The sequence below is a fragment of the Gavialis gangeticus genome, unplaced genomic scaffold, assembly GCF_001723915.1.
Source record: "Gavialis gangeticus isolate Ggan-Ray unplaced genomic scaffold, GavGan_comp1, whole genome shotgun sequence".
NCBI lineage: Eukaryota > Metazoa > Chordata > Crocodylia > Gavialidae > Gavialis > Gavialis gangeticus.
Window position 1 is genome coordinate 32,603,940 of NW_017729029.1, and position 20,509 is coordinate 32,624,448.

The 20,509-nt window shown below is 43.0% G+C and overlaps 1 protein-coding gene across 3 annotated transcripts in view; it reads left to right on the forward strand.

The window, feature by feature from the left end:
* Positions 1–20,509, forward strand: part of HDX (highly divergent homeobox) — a 119,501-nt gene that overhangs the window by 41,824 nt on the left and 57,168 nt on the right. For 2 of the 3 annotated variants that reach the window (XM_019521387.1, XM_019521385.1), the window contains exon 5: positions 11,553–11,699. The exons of the other annotated variant lie outside the window; for it this stretch is intronic. In XM_019521387.1, coding sequence (XP_019376932.1) covers positions 11,553–11,699 — 147 coding nt within the window. The remainder of the gene's footprint in view (positions 1–11,552; positions 11,700–20,509) is intronic. 3 annotated transcript variants of the gene reach the window in all.

Below are 20,509 nucleotides of genomic sequence, written 5' to 3' on the forward strand. Positions count from 1 at the left end.
GATTCCCCATGTGCACTAATAGTCTGATGTTAAGCCTATTTGAATAAAGTATTATGTTAATGTATTTGTTGCTTTTTCCTGCTAACATTTGGTAATGGGGCTTTTGAAGGACATAGAACATAAATTCATTTAAATTATAAATTTGGCAACAATCTCATCTACCACTGATCATGTTTCCCTGAGAGAAGCTGCAACTTTTGTAAAAATCACCTACTCATTCTGACAAGTACAGTAAAGCAAAATCAGTGAATGGTGATGGATTTGATAGGAAGGTCATGAAAGTGTTAGTTGAGCAGTTGAGGCTTTCATTTATCAAAATGTTGATTTGATTTGTGGATCAGAATGAAAGCAATTGTCTTAAAAATATCAGTGTAACGTTGGGTAAATAAGTTTGGGTTGGAAGAGAAATTAACTTTTCAAAAGCAGGTATCTTTGCTAAAAATGAGTCTTTATGAGTTTGTTAAAAATACATCTCAAATACAATCAAGTGAATTGGTTGCTATATTGCTTTAAATATACCTGAGTTACCTTACTTTTGAGGTAAACACCATTTTTTAATGACAGATACTACTAGGTCAATATATTAGACAATACAACTTTAAATATTAGTCATAGTTGTGTTATTTGAAAATAAAAAATACTCTACTTTACAAATATTCCTGTATCATTTTGGTATGTGTAGGCAGACTGCACTAGAAAGAACTGAAGCTATGAGGCAGAGCTAAAAAGGCAGAAATACGATCAAAAACTTCCACTGAAATTTAATGTATCTTATAAAACACAACTGCTAGATATGTGCCAGCAATGTCTGTAATAAACTGCGTCCTGTCTATTTTATAAGAATGTTGTCCTCACATACAGAGGACTCTTGGATAATCAGGTTTTAACCCAGAGCCTGGTAGAACTGCTGATTCACTTTGCTGACAATGACCTCGCTTCCCATAGCGAGTGGACTGAAATGATTAACTGAAAGAGTGTCCCACTGTCTGGTCTTTAGAATATAGACAATAAAGCTGATTTTTCCTTAATTCAAGGTGTAAGGTATTGTAACAAACAGTTGATATCTTTGAAAGCTAAGGCAAAAGTGTAGATCAAAAAAGTGGTAGAAGTATGAGGCAATGATTAGAACAGTGCCATTTTCACTCACGAAGGCAAATCAGTTATTGAAATACTGACTTGACTTTAGAGAAGTATTGTTTTATATAATGTGAGGCTGCACATTATGACTTCTTAATTTTTTTCCAGACTGAACTGAAAAAGTAACTGTCAGTGGGTTCTTTATAAGGCACTGAAGGATTTTTGTGATTTCCCTCCCCACCAATAAATCCCGATATTTAGCATGGGTTCAGTCTTCTTTCCAGTGGTATCAAAGAAGTTAATGCCAGTTATTTTAATGGGAAGAAGGTTGACCTCTTCATGCAGAATTTATACTTTTTAATGACCTGTTCTTGCAACAAATAGATTTTTATTTTTTGTGTCAAGGCAAAATACAATTGTAGGTAGGTAGTGGATATATGGAGTTTCAGATACTTTTGATCCCACTGATATTGAGGGAAATATATGAACCCTGACATAAAGCCCTTGATTTCTCCAAAGAGTTCAGGAAGGAGTATGGTCAATAATGTGGCTTTAATGTGTGTAGATCTAAGTTTGTGTGGAGAGGTGGGGGGAGGAATTTGAAAAAAGTGTTTTGTAAACTTACATGGATTTACTGTGATGTTTACTTTGCCTCACTATCATGAAGGGTATAAAGGCTTTAAGAGTAGATAAACTCAACCTAGTGTCCTTGTCGTGCCTTGAACTCCCATAAAGACTGATTAATTGTCCAAATGCCAACAAGTACTACTCCTGTTATAGAGATGTCATTCTTAGTTCCTCACTGGCAACAGTGCCCCAGGCTCCATTGGGAAGTATGAGCAGATCTTGATTAAAAAAAACCCAGCAGCCGTGAAGTAGGACTGCAAAAGTATAGATGGTAAAATGGGGGTGAAATATAAAAGCGGTAGCTATGAGGTACAGAACTTGCTAGAATGGTGAAGGTAGGACTTTCTGATGAGGCTGAGAGAATTTGCATCTTTCCATTATGGCAGTGGTTTCTGAACTAAGATCTAAGAGTTGTCTCTTAGCAAACAGGATTTCAGGCCCCAGAGACATTCTCTTGCTCTATATGGGCCCAGACTGGAAGAGGGGTACCACATGACTACGAGCCAACAGGCACTTGCCTTTTGATCCTTTAATTAGGGTTACAGTCCAAAAGGATTTGGAACCACTGCATTGTGATAGAAAATTGTTAGGCAATTAAATACATCTCACTTGCCCTGCTTGCCTGTTCTCTTTTGAATTCCTATTGTGATTATTATTTCCTGCTTCAGGGATAAAGGTTGTAGCCATGTTGGTCTAAAAGCAAATGCAGTTTGGTAGAGGCAATATCTTTTATTAGACCAACTAGATAGCTGGAAAAAAATTCTTCATTTGCAAGCTTTTAGGCTCACATGCCCTTCTTCCAGCAAAGTAAAATCTAAAGATTGTAAAATTTTTCCCAGGTAGAAATGAAACTTCATATCGCACAGGACAGCTGGAGGGTGGTATAAGTTCATCTGTCTGGAAAAGTTCATTTTCTGCAAATCTTTACAATCTTTGCATTCTCCTTTGTCTGAGGAAGGGCATATGAGCCCAAAATCTTGCAAATAAAGAGGGGGTTTTTGTAACTATCTAGTTGGTCTAATAAAAGATATCGTCTCTACCACACTGATTGTTTTTGCTTTTAGACAAACACAGCTACAAACTTTATCCCTGAAACATGAAAAATATAATTAGCCATTTTGAAATGAAAACATCATTTTACAAGAAAGAAAAAAATTCAACACCCTGAGACCTGGAAGCTGACACCTCTCCTCAAACCCTTTGTTTCAAGCCAAATTTACATACTTGCAGAGCAGCCTCAATACAATAGAACTTCCTTGCCCAGGGGAACCTTTCCACCACCAATCCTTCTGTGAAATATGAAACATCTTAACAAGAAAGAAGCATAATTCAACTTTCTGCTTGCCATCAGACACTTTTGAGGTAAATAAACTGCTCCAACTTTTTATCTGAGCCTAATTTGCATAAAATGAACTTTCCATCAAGGAGAAATTACACCACCCTCCAGCTCTCTTGTGCAATATGAAATTTCATTTCTGCCTGGGAGAAATTTTACAATCTTTACATTCTCTTTTTCCTGAGGAAGGACACGTGACCCTGAAAGCTTGCAAATAAAGAATTTTTTTGCAACTCTCTTGTTAGTCTAATAAAAGATATCACCTCTGCCACACTGACTTCTTATTTCCTGCTTAGTTGTCAGTTGAAGAAACTTGTCCCTGTTTCTTATTCTAACCTAGAATCACTATCAGCATGGTTATCCTTACACTTTCTCTTGAATGATGTGCGCAGCAATAATTTAAAATACCCAGCTTCATATGTAAATGCAGCAAACTGTTAGTTGGGTAGAGCCACTTCCTTGTGGACTGCCTTCAGCTTCTTCTTTGTGACTGCAGTAAGTAGATACAAAAGGTTTCTTTAGGGTTGTCACCAAAGGATATTTCCTTTTTGTTTTTAAGACGTGTATTTTGATTTCCCATCCCCCTCCCCTGATATGTGTACACACAAACATCCCTCCTGCTCCCCCCCGCCATCTAGCTATTTAATATTTCTTCTGTCCATTGGAGAGGCAGCATGCTCCAGTAATTTGATTTCTCTATTAAAGATGTTATAAAAACAATTACAAGAGATTGCTAACACAATGTATCACATAAACTGCTTATCCAGCTAGAATGGATCTATTTACATATGGCTAAGACAAAGGTGCAACACTGGCTGTCCAAATGAAACCCGTGAAGAATATATGATAGACAAGTATGAGGTCACTGTGACCCCTGGGAAATAATGCCAAAATGTTCTCTCTTGTCTTTGTTTTTCCTTCTCTCTTGACATTGAGTCAAGCCTTCTGCACAAGGCAGACTGGAGTCCTAATTGGCTTGTCCACTTCTGCTAGAGTAGTGATAGCGGAAAGTGCCTTTTCAGAATACCCTCTGGGAAGTTTAAGTGCCAAAAGCATTCACCTTTAACAGACTATGCTTATAATTAAAGGGGGGGAAAAAAGCAAGCAGATATTTTGTAATCTGACTGAATTAGTACTTTGCTGTGAGGTTTTTTTTCTTCTTTTTAAAAAAATTTTTGGAAAGAAATCCACTATTACAATTTAGGCAGGGCAGTTGATGCTCACTATTTCGTCTCTTCATATTCTAAAATACAGAAACTTGTTGTTGAAGCAGTTTGGATTGTTACACGTGAGGTTCCTGACTGAAGACCACAGAAGTGAGGAAATGAAAAACTAACCAACCTTTTTACCCTTCATCTCCTAATGTCTCTGACTAGATTCCATCAGTGTTACCACAAGTGTTTTATGTCACTGCAACTTTAATTCTCCATAGCACACATAATTGCCAAATAAACACTTTCTAATGCTATTTAATTATTGATTTTTTCCTTTTTTTGGTGGATCAGGGAAGGCTGGCATCCTTAAAGGAGCACTAACCTCATGGGTATATACTGGTAAACAGCCAATTCTAGCCTTTTCTGCCTATGACTATGTTGTTGCATCCTTTTGTTGAAAGCTCTGCATGGTTTTCTTCAAGGACTTTTCCTCTAGCAAGGCCTAGTAAGAAGGAAGGCAGCTGTCTATTTCGTATTACTGCTTTCTTCTGAGCCTCTAGGCAATTCATGGGCAAAGATCACGTTAAATTGTATAAGGCTACTTGCAGACATTAACACCCCGCCCACACGCACACACCCATGGCACTTTACTTTAAACCCTATGTGCTCCTCTGCTGAGCTCAGTACACGCCCAGAAGAGGCAGTGTGTTAGTTGGACCCAGCTTACCCAATGTTTGTATAGTTCGGGCGCTTTGTGGTACTTTTTGTGGGGGGGGCATGGGGGGGCATAGGGTATGTTGCGTGTATATATGTGGGGGAATTGTGGGGGTAGGATGTGGGTGTGTGAAGTTTGTGGGGTGTGAGGTAGGGTGGAAGGGTGTAGGAACCCCCCCCACACACTCCCCCACACACTCCCCCACATGGCATGCAGCCCTTGCTGCCAGGAGTAGCAGCATGTGGGAGAACTTGTGCCCAGTATAGGTGCTGGCACCTGGTGGCACATGGCTCTGGCCAGCACTGCATGTGGGGATTCCCTGTACTAATGTGAAGCTCCTGGCACCCCACACAAGAGCTTGCTGCCTTCCTCATCCCCTGCATTGCAGGTCCCAGGACTCCACAGGGAAGCAGGGGGCTCCACTTCTACTGGAGTCCTGGGACCTGTGTAGCAGGGGGTGGGGAGGGCAGCAGGCTGCCACATAGGGCTTCCCCCAGTGGTGCATGAGTGCCAGGAGCTGCATGAGCGTGCGGGGAACTCCTGCAATAGAGGCAGCCCAGTGGTGCTGTGCTTCTCCCCACCCTCCCTCACACCCACATCCTGCCCACCCAAGCTCTGCACTTCCACCGCCCCCTGAGAGCAGGCTCCATGCTGCCACCAGCCCCATGCTCCCTGCCCCCACCCAACTGCAGCTCCCTCCCCACTCCCGCACTTCCCTACCCACTGCCCAAGTGAGCAAAACACCATGGAAGCCAAGCAGGTCCCACCACGGCTGCAGCAGCAGTCCCTCTCAGAAGCTGTGTGCTGGCTGGATCCTTCAGCACACCAGGGTGGGAGCAAGGTGTAATAGGGTATGTCAGGGTGTGTGTATATGTGGGCGCCTCGATCCCACCCTAATGGGCAGAAGGGCTGAGCATGGTACAATTTATTGGTGGGTACCCACAGGCTGGCTGAAAATGCCTGGCGGGCCGGATCTGGTCCATGGGCCTTTTTTTGCCCATGCCTGTACTAGTTCTTTCTCCATTGTTTTCTTTCTCAGGTTACATGGCTGCCCTGCTTCCTGTCTGCTTCACAGAAAGAGTAAGCCCCTCTAGTCTAGAAACCAAAAGACATCAGTCTAGCAGCTTTAAAAAGGAAAATATTATCTGTGTTCCTGACATAGGATAATGGGAAAGCAGTTCTGGAAATGACCTCACAAGGTACCGCCCCCTGCTCAAGGCAGGATTATCCCTGACTAAACTATCCCAGCCAGGTGCCTGTCAAACTGCTCTTGAAAATGTCCAGAAATGGAGATTCCACAACTTTTCTAGGTAGCCTATTTTAATATTTGACCATCCTCACAGAAAATTTCTCCTAATCTCCAACGTAAGTTTCCTGTGCTGTAGCTTGAGGCCACTGTTTCTAGTCCTGTTCCCTAGGGCCATAGGGAAACAGTCCATCTTCATCTCTCTCTAATTGCCCTGGAGGTATTAGAAGACCTTTATCAAATCCTTCCCTCAGTGTTCTTGTCTCCAAACTAAATAACCCTAGCTCTTTTACCCTTTCTTCATCAGGCCCCTAATCATTATCGTCACTGTACTTGACTCTTTCCAGTCTGTCCACATTTTTCATGAAGTGTGGGGCCTAGAACTGAATGCAGTACTCCTGGGGAGGCTTCCCTGGTGTTGAATAATGCAGAAGAAGCAGTTATTTTGATTTGCAAGTGAAACACCTAGATACAACCTGGTATGCTGTTGGCTTTTTAGGAGCCATGTGACCTAACGGGGCTGGGCTTGCAGGATATAAACTCAGGGCTTGAGCTGAGCTGTTTAGCCCTGAGAGCTATAGAGAGAAGAGCTCCTGAGCAGTGGGGCTGCAGCCTGGCTTCTGATTAACACTTAAGCTGAAGTAAGCAAGACCAGCAGTTTAGGGATTGAGACTGTAGGGACATAAGGAAATAGTCCTATAGCCCAAGGACAGTAGAGATCTCAACTGGCCCAGGAGCAGTGGCCAGGCAAAGAAGCAGGGCTCAGCCTAGGAGGGGTGAGAACAAGCAGGGTCAGGGAGCCTGTAGCCTGGGAGGTCTCAGTTGGCCTTGGAGCAGGGTCAAGGCCTGGGCAGAGGGGTTCAAAGACTGAGGAGGACCACAGCTGGAGACTGACAGGGCCCAGGACTCTCAGCCCAGAGAATTGCAGAGACAGGGCAAGGGCCCAGTGTCTCCAAGAGATGGAAACACATTTGAGGACCCTGGGTTACACCCAGGAGTAGCCAAAATGGGTGAAGTGCCTGGCTGTGGGTGGAAAGAGACAGAGCCCTGAGCCCAGGAGGGGTAGAGGATGCAGGCCAGAGCTAGTGAGTGATTGGTAACATCTGAGAGGCTTGGGCATAGCTATAAGGGGAGATGAGGAGGCATCATTAGCCCTTAAAGCAATGAGTAGGGACACCCCTGTACTCATGAGCTTGAGATCTGGCTTCAGGAGCTCTGGGGCAGCATCTCTTCAAAAATTATAATTACAGCAAGGCGTGGCAGGTGAGATGAAGGGGCGATGGTCCCAAGAAAGCAGAGTTGACAAGAGCTAAGGGGGCTCCCAGGAGCTTTGCAGCAACTCCTGGAGAGGACCCCATTACAATGCCCAAATGAGTGGAACTGTATATAGTCAATGAGTGTTTTGGGTATTGTTTCATTAATTAAATATTGTGCAATATTAACCACTTATAATCTTTGGAATATATTATGAATTCCATAATTGGTCTACATAGTACACGGTTGCTCTGGAAAACAACTTGTAAAATTGGTATGCCACAGTATATAAATTTGTTATTGCAGAGGCTCAAATATTTTTCTAAAGACTTTTTAGTCATTTCTTTGAAACAAAAAAAAAACTAGAGAGTTTCCATAAGTAGGAAGAACAACATGTAGATGCTGTCCAAAATATTAGCAGTATCTTTAGTCTGCTAATTTTTAGATTAATACAAAGAATCAAATAAACTTATATTGATTTTTAATAAGGTTTTTCTTTTTAATGTAAGCCCTCCCCTTCTCAGATGTAGAAAACATGGTTTCAGAGGTCTAATTCTAGTAATTGATGTAAGTAATAAGCAGCTACCCATATGCAGGTGTGTTGTTGCTCTCTTCATGCGGAAAGTAAGTATAGTTGCTTTTGTTGATTTCTAGCAGCAGGAGAGATGGGGAATGTGTCAGCATAAGGAAACTAAAATGATAATTAAGATAGTTGGACTAACAAGTATAACTACACTAATGGTTTTGTTTGCAGAACAGTCTGACAACACATTTTAAATGCACTCCCACACAAAATGAAGAAGTGGTGTGTAACCTTAAAATTATTTCCAGTGGCCTTGCTTCAATCCATAGTCTATTATCATATGTGCAGTTTTATCAAAACGCAACATTTGGGAAACTGCAAATAAACCGTGGAAACAATGTTAAACTCCAGGGCTTACCAAATAAACATTAAAGCATTCCCTTTAGGGGAGTTGGAATTCTTTTGAATTATGCATATATTGTAGTTTGCAGTAAGATAAAAGAGTTCTCCAGAGGGAGGAGGAGATTAGAAAGCATTAAGGAGTAATATGCCTAAACTGGGAGGAGAGAGTAAACAGCCAGAGCAAAAACATGGTTACACTCATTAAACCTTGTGAAAGTGAGGTAAGACCAATCAAAAGATCAGGTAGAATTAAGAAAGGCCACAGCATTTAAACCTTCCTTTTGCTTCTAAATGTACTGGCAGAGGTAAAGCCTAGGGAATTTGGTGCTGCTCTGGATTGAAAAATCAGATTTTCAAGAAAAGAAAAGGGATAATTAAATAGTAGAAAGTCTAAGACACAGGCCTAAATCCAGCTTCTCCTTTAAGGCTAAGTACAGACAACCGAAAAGCCGGAGGCAGACTCGATCCAATCTATACAGGTTTCTCTAAACTGTGTAGATTAGACCAGAGGTTCTCAAACTGTGGGTTGTGACCCAACTTAAAAGGGGGTCACAAACCCATGCACAGCCGGCGCTTCCGCTTTCACCGCTTTCACCGCTGCTCGGGTACGTGGGGGGTCCCCTCACTCATCGATCGGTGGTCGTGGTATCACAAAGTTTGAGAACCCCTGGTTCTAGGCCTCCGAGGTGGGGACTATTCCCCTGTGCAGCCCAGCTCTGCTGGGCAGCAAATGCTCCAGCCCTGCCCCCTTGCCAGCACCACTGCATCTCAGCAGCTGAGAGGTGGAGGGCTGGCAAGCAGGCAAGGCTGGAGCATTTGCTGCCTGGCAGAAAGCCCCTGTTTCGGGGGCTTCCCTCCCCTGCTGTGCAGACCATTTGCCCCTCCCCCCCTTCCCATTTGCTACTGCTAGCTGGGCTGGGGAGCAGAGGCTTTGAAGCTCTATGACAACCTGGGGGTGGAGGCAAGCCTGCCCAGCAGCTGGGGGGAGGGGAGTTAAGTGGGGCCCACAGTGCACCCTAGAATGCCAAAGGACTGGGATCAACTTGTGTTGGGAGGGGATCTGGAACAGAAGTTCAATAGACTAGTGTAACCTAAAGTGATTGAATCTAGTACTGCATCCATCCAGGTCTATCTTAAACTGGATTCTGCCATTTTGAAACTGGTGTATGTGCACTGAACTTCTGTTTTGTTACAGGTTTCAACTGGGTTCTAATCACTTTTTACCAGCTCATTCATTTTTACCGGCTAATTTCTGTCCCTAGCCTGAATGGCTAAGGTGCCACCTGAAGTTAGAAGCACAGGTGCCAGCATCACCAATTTTTAGATCTTACTCCCACCTGTCCAACTAGATTTGTCCTGCATGTGCTATGGCTTCTTTGGATGCATTCAGCGATTTACATTTCTGCCAGTGGAATCACAATTCCACTGGTAGGAACCCTAAACGTACAAGTGTTTACCATGCTTGGTGTGGTCTGAAAAAACATGCTTGTGGTTTAAATTTAAAGCTTGTCTGACCAGGTCTAAGTCTAGTCCAGTTGGAGATTCTGCCAGTTTAATGAATGCTTATACACTTACTTGTCCAATAAAAGCACTCAGTCTGCCTTGCTCTGTCTTCACTTCTGTTGCCCCACCACCAGTGAAAATCTGTAGGTCAATCAGACTGCACTTCTCCAGCTGAGTCGCAGACCAACCTTTTCCCTCCTTCCTCCCCCTAGGCTGGGAAAGCCCAACCCCTTTCCCCAGCCGTGGGGCTGTGCAGCGTTAACCCTGCTGAACCCTAAGCAGGAGAGGAAGGTAATCTGCCAGCACACCCTTTCTTTCCTGTCCCCCTCCACCCTGCCCTGGATCTGCTTGGACCTGGCCCTCACCTCTTGGACCTGGACTCTGAAGACCCTGTGCTGTTCCCCAAGCCCTGCCCCCTCATGTACCTGAAGTGCAGTGACCCCTGCCATTCTGGAACCCCCCCACACCCCTTCTACACAGACCAGCCTCTCAGGTAGGGGCCTGGTAGGGGCCTTGTCAATGCACTGTGGGTGAGGGCAAGACCCTGCCCCACCCCCCTCATTTCTGAAGCTCCCAGACCCTGCCCCTCTCCACAGAACTGGACACTTCGGGCCTGCTCCCCATGCCCCATGGAAGTGGACTGGTCTCATTTGCCCCACTGGACATGCTGGCACCCACACAACACCCAACCCAGACCAGACTCATCTGCCCTATGCTGAAACTGGGTCTCAGCTGGTGCCAGAGGTCAAAGGACCTATTGCGCTGCTGGAAGGGGAACTGATGAGCTTGAAAAGACAACACAGTGTCTCTGGGTCTGCTGGATGAATGACTGACAGCTGGTAGGGAGGTTGGAGGAGGTGTTATGGGGAAGGGGGATGTGGTCTACCCAGTCAGCCCTAACCTGTGCCCTTGGGTGCTGTCATCTGCCTGTAGACAAACTGGGGAGCTTGCAAAGCATAATGAGATGTGTGCTCTGGGGCCATTGGCAACAGTCTGTCTGCAGAGCACGTAGCCAGCCTTATGAATGCTTGTACAAAGGGTTTCAAACGGCCTAAACTAGACTGCCTAACTTATGCCAGTTTGTGTGAAAGCTTGTACGTACCTTGATACTCTTACTATTCTATATCATGCTTGGGAAAGCATGTGGTCCCTGAAACATTAATCAGTGAAAAACCACAGCCAGTGTTTGTGTGGTTTGAGCCACTCAACCTTGGCTCATTACCTAGTGATTAAAGCACTTGCCCAGGGAGAGTTCTGCATTAGTCACTTGATAAAATGGATAGACAGCATTGGGGCCAAGTATAGAGGCCAGAACCCAGAGTAGTCTCCTTTTCCAGGCCAGTACCATTTCTCTGAACAGCAGAGCTAGTTTCTCTTTACACTGTTTCCCTAGTTCCATATGTCTTCTTTTGGCAGCCCAGTAGTTTACCTTAAGAGAAAAAAATGGGTAATACTCTTGATCCTGCCTAGACCCTGACTTGGTGGTTAAGATACTTTGCTGGGAAGTGCAAGATGTAGGTTCAAGCCCCCTTTGGCTGTGGGGGGCTAAAAACAGGATCCTGGTCAGATGCCTTCACAACTAAGTTATTGAGCTACAAGATGAGTGGTTTCCTCCTCTAGGATTTTTGGTTTTGTAATGGCAAAGTGAAAAGGCCTGCATCACCCAAACTCATTTTCTTTTTGCTTTATTCTAATAATCACTTCTTGTCTTCCAGCTACAAGACCGCACACAGTTTAGTGACCGAGATTTAGCCACCTTAAAGAAATACTGGGACAATGGCATGACCAGCCTGGGCTCAGTCTGCAGAGAGAAAATTGAAGCTGTCGCTGCAGAATTAAATGTTGACTGTGAAATAGTGCGGGTAAGAAATTTACAGTCCTCCCCTATCTTGTTGCAGAGGCAAAAATAGGGTAGATGAAAGCCTTTTAAAATTGCATGAGATAGCTTGAAATAGGTTTCACATTACGTAATGAATGGCCATGTTAGGAAGTACTCTCTTGCTCTTTCTCCAGTCTATATATAGATAAAACCCCTCAGGTGAAATTCTTATTGATCAGCAGCAAGAACAGCATTACAAGACATTTGACATTCTATTTAGACTGGAATTTATGTAAGATTTTAAGTGAGCAGGGGTATCCCAGCTCTGAAAAGGACTAAAAGTTATGATGTGACTAAAATAAACTGTCCCTCGTCTAAACAGGGAACAAGTGCTTTTTTGGTTTTTTTATAAATAGGTTTAGTGAGAAAATTGTCATAAACGTATGAAAGAATTACCCAAATAAATACTTCGCAGTACTTTCCCAGGAGTCGAGACGAGATCTGACAAGATGGTAAAAGGGATTTTGAAGGATATTGGGGAACTTCTAATTTTATAGTCCAGAGGTAACAGTGAGGGAGATATGGGAACATGTGATAGATTCAAGGCTCCCTTTTAGGAAGAAAAATGACTGCAGGATTGATTCAGGTGATCATTTTTAGAGAGCCATTTGGTATAAATGAAGAATGGAGTACAAGCAGTCCTTGGACTTACGACACAATTGGTTCCTGAAAACTGTCTCTGAAGTTGAAACGTTGTAACTTGGAACCAATTGTCTCGTAAGAAACAATGTTATAAATGGGGGATTGGTTCCTGAACCAGGGCCTGATACCCTATTTCCACCAAAAATACCCCAGAATTTTGTACTCGATCAATTATAAATGAGTAATATAGCTACATTAATATATTTATATTGTAAATAGCAATCATATTGATTTGGAAGGACTTTTTTGAGGTTACTTTGCTGGACTTTTTGAAAGGTTCTTGGTTGGACTTTTTGAAGGGTTCTTGGCTGGAGTCTTCTCAGGAGTCTTGGCTGCAGGTTTTTCTGGAGTCTCGTCTGTTTTCTTAAAGAAAATGTCCAAGGAAGTTTGGACAGATATTCTCTGGGGGCGTGGGTGACACAGTGAACTTGTTCACTGGTGTGGCGTCACATTGGATCAAGTGTTGTAAAGTCGAAACTCACATTGTAAAGTTGAAAAAGGGTGTAAATTTATAAACGTTGTAAGTGCGAAATGTAACTCGAAACATTTTAAGTGGAGGACTGCCTGTAAATACTGTACACCAGCTGTTCTGGAGATACATTCCAGCAATGAAATCCTCGAATCATTCTGAATTATCACCTGTACTTCAGGATTTGTTCTGTATTGGATTTGGGATGTGGACACTGTAACAAAGTGTAAGCTGCAGCACTGCCTGGATCAAGTTGGTCACACCTGGTTGGGGTTTATGCAGAGTCCTGTCCAAGAGGCATAAAAAACAGTTTCTGTGCCCTAGGCAATAGCCATTTTTGTATGCCCTCATTCTTGCCCTGGTCACCTACTCCAAGTTATGCTCCTAGTCATATCCAGGGGTTAAAGTGATGATTTCATAACTGAATGCTGTGTCTTCACCTAAAATATTATGTTGTTCTGATTATACCAAAAAGCTGGAGGGAATTGAGAGTAATAAGAGGTTATATAGGCAACATTAAATGAACTAAATGTACCTAATTTGACTGAGGGGGGGAAACAGAACAATCAACAAGTATTAAATAATTGTGCTCAGACAAAAATAGGTGAGGAATTGTTCAAGGTAGTCCAGTTGGGCATAATAGAGAATTATGGGCTGAAATAAAGGAAAAATAAACATAGACTCTACACCCAGGCGAAAAAAAAGATTCCTAAAGTATGTTGTTAACCAAGCAGTAGATGAGTTAGAGAAAGTGGCAGAAGCTCTTTGCCTGTGCTGTTTCTTAAGTAATTAGAGAAAAATATCGCAGAGACTATATAGTGTAGAGTGCAATCTTGCATTTACAGGGGGTGCATTTAGTTATTTATGTTCTACTTTCTGGGATTCTGACAAGGGCATAGATTGTAGGATTTCTCCCCCTTTTATTTTATATCCCAGTTAATTGTATGTCTCTTTTCAGTTAATCAGTGTGTCATGTTTTTTTGTTGTTGGAGTTTTCTACTTGATGTTTCATTTAGGAGTTTTTATATGCATCATAGTGAAAATATTTATTTTTCTACTCAAGACAAAGTCCTTTTTTTCCTTTCGTGAATGCACTTTTCATTTTGTCAGCATTAAATTGGAATATATACAAACATTGTTGCATTTTAGACCTAAGTAGCTTACCATTATATGTGAACTTCATTTCCTCTTATATTTTAGGTTTATTTTGTTTTAGTTTTTAGTTGTTTTGTGCCCTAGAAGGCACTCTTGTAGTATATTAACTACTACCTTGAAGCTCAAATCTTAAAGCATAAAACATTAGCATTTGACTCATTTTGCAAAGTTGCCTAAATGTGTATTTAATGTTTGTAGGGTTTAGGGTTGAGGCTAGGGGTGATAGGTTAGTACCTTGGCAGAAGCATCATATTGCTCCCCTTTCTCAAATATTTGGTAACTATCTGTGATATACTTAATAATTGATCAGATACTGATCGTGGTGCTTCCTTTTTGAGGTTGTAGATCAATATTTTTAAAGGCATTTTGAGTCTAGTCTCGCCAAAAAAATTTTAAAAAAAGACAGCTATGAAGTGATTTCTCAAACTCTACCCACTGACCCCCTTTTTCAGAGTTACTCCATATGTCTGAACACTTCCCAGTTGGGTGCAGTGGCTGCCCACATATCTTTATTTTAAGCATCAGGACTTACTAGTGTATTTGTAAGAATAGCAATGGTAGAAATAAACTTGTATATTTTAATTTAATTTATGGTATGGTAATATTTGTAAAAGAGGTTTGGTAGCAGTATATGGACCTTAAAAAGTAACTGTGTGGAGAAAGGCCCCCCTTCCTACTCCACTCCTTGTTTGGCTGTACAAACACCTTAATTTTACTCGGAGGAACCCTATCTGTCAGAATGGAGTGCTCTTAGTTATAGAGTAGTTGAGGAAACACAGTTCTACTTTGCAGATGTATACAGTTTGCAGAAAAATACTTTTTTTCGCACATCTGATGGAACCAATAGCTTTGGGAAGGCCATCACACATTTTTCTTCAGTAACACTGCATTTGTGTAAGGGATGGTTTTGAAGGTATTGTGATATCTAATTTTCAGTATAATAGAGTGATTAAGTACTGGTATTTTTTCAGTACACAGCTAAGGTATCTCTGTGTATAAATATTTTACATCTACCAATGTATCCTTATCCAAAATCAGGATTTTATTGTATGGGCACTGCAGTCTATATACATATTATCCATAAGAAGAGAGAAGGCAAAGGAACTGATATTCCTTGTTATATGTGGGCATTTGCAAAACATGATTTCAGTATTATTATGTTTTTAATCTTTAATCTTAAAACACTTTACCAAAATAACAAGTTTATCCTAGAGTAACCGATCTTATTATTTTAAGTGTTTTTCACAGTAAGGCCTTGGACATGAAGGGCCCAGGGAATGAAAGCTGGAATCAGAGGTACATTAGGTTTGCTTGTTGTGCAGACAACATTTATCATTGATGCCTATATTTAAGTTTGATATCAGAATTATGTATTTTACATTGGCTGATAACTTTGCTGTTAAAATCAACAGCATGCTAAAAACTGTTTATGTAACTTTACATGTTATTTGGAGTAGCATTTCTTAGTATCACCTATTAGCTAATGAAGTTTTTTCCAGGGGTTGTTTGCTTTGTTTTCATCTTTTGGAGAATAGTGCCCAAAATAAATGAATCTCTAATTATTGCCTATATTATTTCAGAATTTATTCACTAAACTTGTTCATAATACTTAGGTAGAACCTGAAACAACAAATAATTCCTTGTCATTTGATTTATGTATCTCTAAGGACATAGACAACCATACACTTGGAGCAGTGTCAAAAGGGGAGGAGGAGCTGCTGCTTCACCACGCAGCAGCTGTTATGCTCTAATTGTTGCATGTGAACGAGTGTCTAGTAGTACTAATGCAACAAAATCACTCCAACTTCAACCGTGCTTCATCCACAGCTAAAGTTAGGGTAATTTTTAGCTCCCTGTTATTACTATAGATTCATAAATGTGTTACAGCTGCTTCACAATCTGAAGCCCTTCTGGAAGCCTGTGCAAATGTACTTTTGTCCATCTCGTAAGTATATCCCGTTGTAGCACTCACATCCACTCAAGATTGGAAAGCTTTGATCAGCAGTTCCAGGTAGTGCTCTTTGATAGTACAGGAAAACCTGATTAGTTTGATATTGGATAGTTCAATGTATTGGATACTTTGAAGCTATTGTCACTCCCCAGCCACAAGGATTTTTTTTAATGCTTTACAATATGGCTAATTCATAATACAGCTACTTTTGAAAATTCAAAGCCATTTTCTGGTCCCTGACCAGGAAAAACCTCATTAAATACTTTGTCATTATACCACTGCCAGAAGCAGCACATGCTCAGTCATGAGAATCAGCTACAAAGTTGATGGACTACAGCCTGTATTGAGCATGCCCATAAGGCACCTGGCACAAGGCAGAAGCCTATATTGGGCAAATATATAAGTGGGAACTTGCCACAAGGCTGGGTCAATGCAGCCTGTCCAAATAAGATGATGTGCCCATTGTGCTTGATCCCCCTCAGTGCCAACTTATTTTCAAGTCATAGTGAGCCACTTTGTTGAATAAATTTTGACTTCCTCTTCACTGCCACAGCTGAGCAGAGCTTTTCTTTCCTGTTCCCAATGATTTCTGTTTTTTCAATAGCCTTAACCATCTGGCAAACATTACCAAATGTCTATGTAGATGAGAGGATCTGTCATCCCCTTCCTCGATGCATCACACGTGACTGATGTGACCCTGCCCTCTGCAGGGTTGAGCTAAATCAAACACCACTGTGCCTCTTCTTCATATACATTTTTGGAGAGTCTTGCTACATGTAGTTTTGGAGAACACCTGATTTCAATCACGAGTGAGGGGCAGGGATCCAGATTTTCTGTTCACTGAGGGAAAACATGGATTTTTTCCTTTGAAGGAGAAAAATGTAGGTTTGCCCTTGCAGGCTGGAAGACTCCCCTTGGGGCTGTGGGGAGCAAGGCCCAAGGGGAGTCTAGCGCCCAGATGGGAATGTGTGGCCACAGGGCCCAGCTGGGGGAACAGGATGGAGCCATGAGCAGCTCGTCTAGGGGGCAGCAGGGGGGACTCACTCCCTGCTGCTGCACACAGTCCTGGGGAGTTGGGGCATGGGGGGCATGTGCATCCCCAGGTTTGTGTGTAGGGCATGGGAAGATGAGGACTGCCTGCTGCAGATTTGGGGCTCCCCACCCTGCTGCCTTCCCCGCAGAGGCCTCCACAGTAGTAGGTGAAACCCAGTGCAGGAGGGTGGGAAGCCTTGGTGCCACTGCCATTGTTGGCGAGAGCCCCACTCCAGCTGCGCTGCCATGGTGAGGTGCCCCCTGCCCACCTGGCAGCAGCTAGGGGCACAAGTCTGCGCTGCTGCTACCACCCCTGCTGATGTTGGGCAGGCGGGGGGTGCCTTGCCATGGTGGCATGACTGGCGCATGGCTCCTAGGGGCAGTGGCGGCAGCAGCAGTGAGCCTCTCCACCTTCCTGCACTGGGCCCTTCCCACTGGGCAGCTGAGGCCCCTGAGGGGAGGGCAGCAGGGCAGGAAGCCTCAAGCCCCACTGCAGGCAGCCTGCATCCTCCCCCCACAGGCTCTGCTCTGACTGTAGCAGCCAGGTGCTGCTGGGGAGGGACCAGGAGGCTGCGGGCCCTGGCTCTGGTCCCAGAGCCCTGGCAGCTGGAGGCCCCTGTGGCAAGGCTTGGAGGGGAGGCAGGGGGCTGCAGGTGGGGACTGAGGGGCACCAGCTGGGCTAGAGGGGCATAGGTGGGCTGTGGGTTGGGAGTGAAGGCCACCAGGAGGGCTATGGGGGCTGTGGCTTGGGAGTGAGGGATGATGGCATGGGCAGGGGCAGGGCACCGTCATATGAGGGCTTCTCAGCACCACAAAGCAGCTGGGTGGAAACAGTTGCTGCTGGACCTGCATCCTGGTAAGCAAAGGTGGCAGGAGGAGCTCTGATTTTCTATGATAAATAAACCAAAATCAAATGCCAAAATATATAGGTATTTATAATTTATTTTATTTTAATGGTTGAAGCACTGGTAGACTTCCAAACTGTGTTAAAATTATAAGTATAGCAATAAAACTTTGTGTTCAACTCATACCTATATATATATATAATGGCATTTCCTTTTAATTGTGGAAAACTGCAGATTTTGAGTTTTTTAGTTTGAGAATTTTGGAACTTTTTTTTACCAGAGAATTTTGGGTTTTTAAACCAAGAAAACCAGAATCCTTGCTAATTAGCACATGGGAGCTTGTGGGGAGGTGAGGGTGGTATCTGGAATACACACACATACTGAACAGTGCTGGGCTCTGGGGTCATCATGGCCTGAAAGGCTGTTGACTCTTCTGTGGCCTAGCCCCATGAATCATTGTAAATCATGAGCTTTTTTGGTTTTGGACTAATATGTCTAGCTTGCACTCATCGTTTTGTTCCAATCAGTTAGTAAGATTTGCTTATGGGTAAACTAAGTCTGTACATGCCCATAGCATTTTATATTTACATTTATTTCAAACCTGTGTATTTTGAAACTGTGTGGGGTTTTTTTGGTCCTCTATGGTTCAAATTAATGAGGCTTTCACATAGTGCAGTGTAGCTGTTACTCAGTGTAGGTAGGCCCTGTTTTGAGTTGCTGAGTATTCAGCCACTTTGGAGTGACTCAATAACATGGTACCAAGTGCTGCTTCATTAGGACTGAGTACGGAGGAAGCTATTTCTGTTGCTTGTCTCAGGTACTGATCCAGTCCCCAATAACAGCAAAACTGATTATTTCTTAGCCACCATTAATCTCCACTGCTTTATGGAATCTTACATTTGACACCAAGACAGAGTCAGTACTTAATTAATCTCTGGTACTGTCCACAAACCATCCTGGACTTCATTCTACCTATATTCATTTTTCTCCTTAATACAGTTTTCCTGAAGTTAATCCAAAAAGGAAATCTAGGGTATCGTATCATTACAAATCTGGGGGATTACGAGTGCCACGTGCAATGAGTCCCTCAGGTTGTTTATTTTATAAAAGATACATCTTTGAATCTCATTCACAACCGATGCTTGGAAGCATTTATCTGTTCTGCTTAAGGAATATGCCGCTCATCAGGAACAACAGTAGTTCTCCATTGTAACACTGTTATCCTACCAGAGTGGGTGCAGTTTTCCCTTCATAGCTTCATTTTTAATCGTTGCAGAAAGAAATTAACATAATAGCAGAGGTCCTGCACATTGTAGTGAAGAGGCATGTGAAATGCCCCCAAAATATGAGCCACTTGGAAGAAGATTCCTCAAGGACTGCACCATCAAACCCTTTCTGTACTTAAGTTATATCAATGACATCATCATTTGGACTGAAGTCCTGCAATCTCTGATTGATTTCCATCCAAAATTTAATAATCATCACCCCTCCATCAGACTACCTCTTCAATACTCCAGCACCAACATTTCCTTTTTAGACACTATGATCACTATCCAGAATGGTAAGTTACAAACCACCATATACAAGAAACCCATGGACTAACATACATATCTGCACAGAACCAGCAATCACTCTAAACACACCAAGAAAGCTCTAATATACAGCCAACCTCTCCGATACCATCGAATTTGCACTGAGAATGCCTGTGATCATCACCTCACACATCTCAAAAGAGTTTTCACTCAATAAGGACACTCCTGCAGAGAGAGAGATCACACTTTTGAAAGAGCCACCTGGATACCACATGAAGAATTGCTGCACTACAGAAAGAAAATCCCTGTGAATCGCACACCACTAGTTATGTTGAATCATCCCTCCCTGGAACCTATATGGAAAATCCTCAAACACTTGCAACTTATACCAGAAGAAGACCCAGTTCTTAAAGAGATCTTCCCAGAACCATTGATCCTAGCCTTGAAACAAGCACCAAACCTTGCCAACCTCATCACCAGAAGCAAACTTCCTGGGGCCCAAAATACACCAAATGGATCCAGACCATGCCATGACAAAAAATGTAAGATCTGCGAACACATCTCCACCACATATACTTGGACTTCAGAAAGGTCTTTGAGCTGGTATCTGACGAAGTCCTCACAGTCAACTTGGGAAAATGCAGCCTTGACTACTTTATGGTCCGGTTGCTAGGTAACTGGCTCCATGATAGGACCTAAAGGGTACTGATTGATGAAACTGAGTCATCATGGTGGAGGGTGACCAATAGTGTCCCTCAGGAGTCAGTACTTGGATCAGTGCTCTTCAGCATGTTCATTAACAATTTGGATTCAGGCATTATAAACAATCTGGCAAAGTTCACTGATGACACCAAGCTATGGGGGAATGTTAGCACACTTGAAGACAGGCTGGCAATACAGGCCGACCTGGACAGGCTCATGAAGTGGGAAGACCGCAACTTGCTGTCATTTAATACAGAGAAATGTAGTTTCATAGTTTCATAGGTTTAGGGTCGGAAGGGACCTAGTAGATCTTCTAGCCCAACCCCCCGCCAGGGCGGGAGAACAACAAAACCCCAAAACAAAAACGGGACTCAAATGAGTCCAGCCAGGTAGGCATCCAGCCTCTTCTTAAAGACCCCCAGGGTAGGGGCCAGCACCACTTCCCTTGGAAGTTGGTTCCAGCTC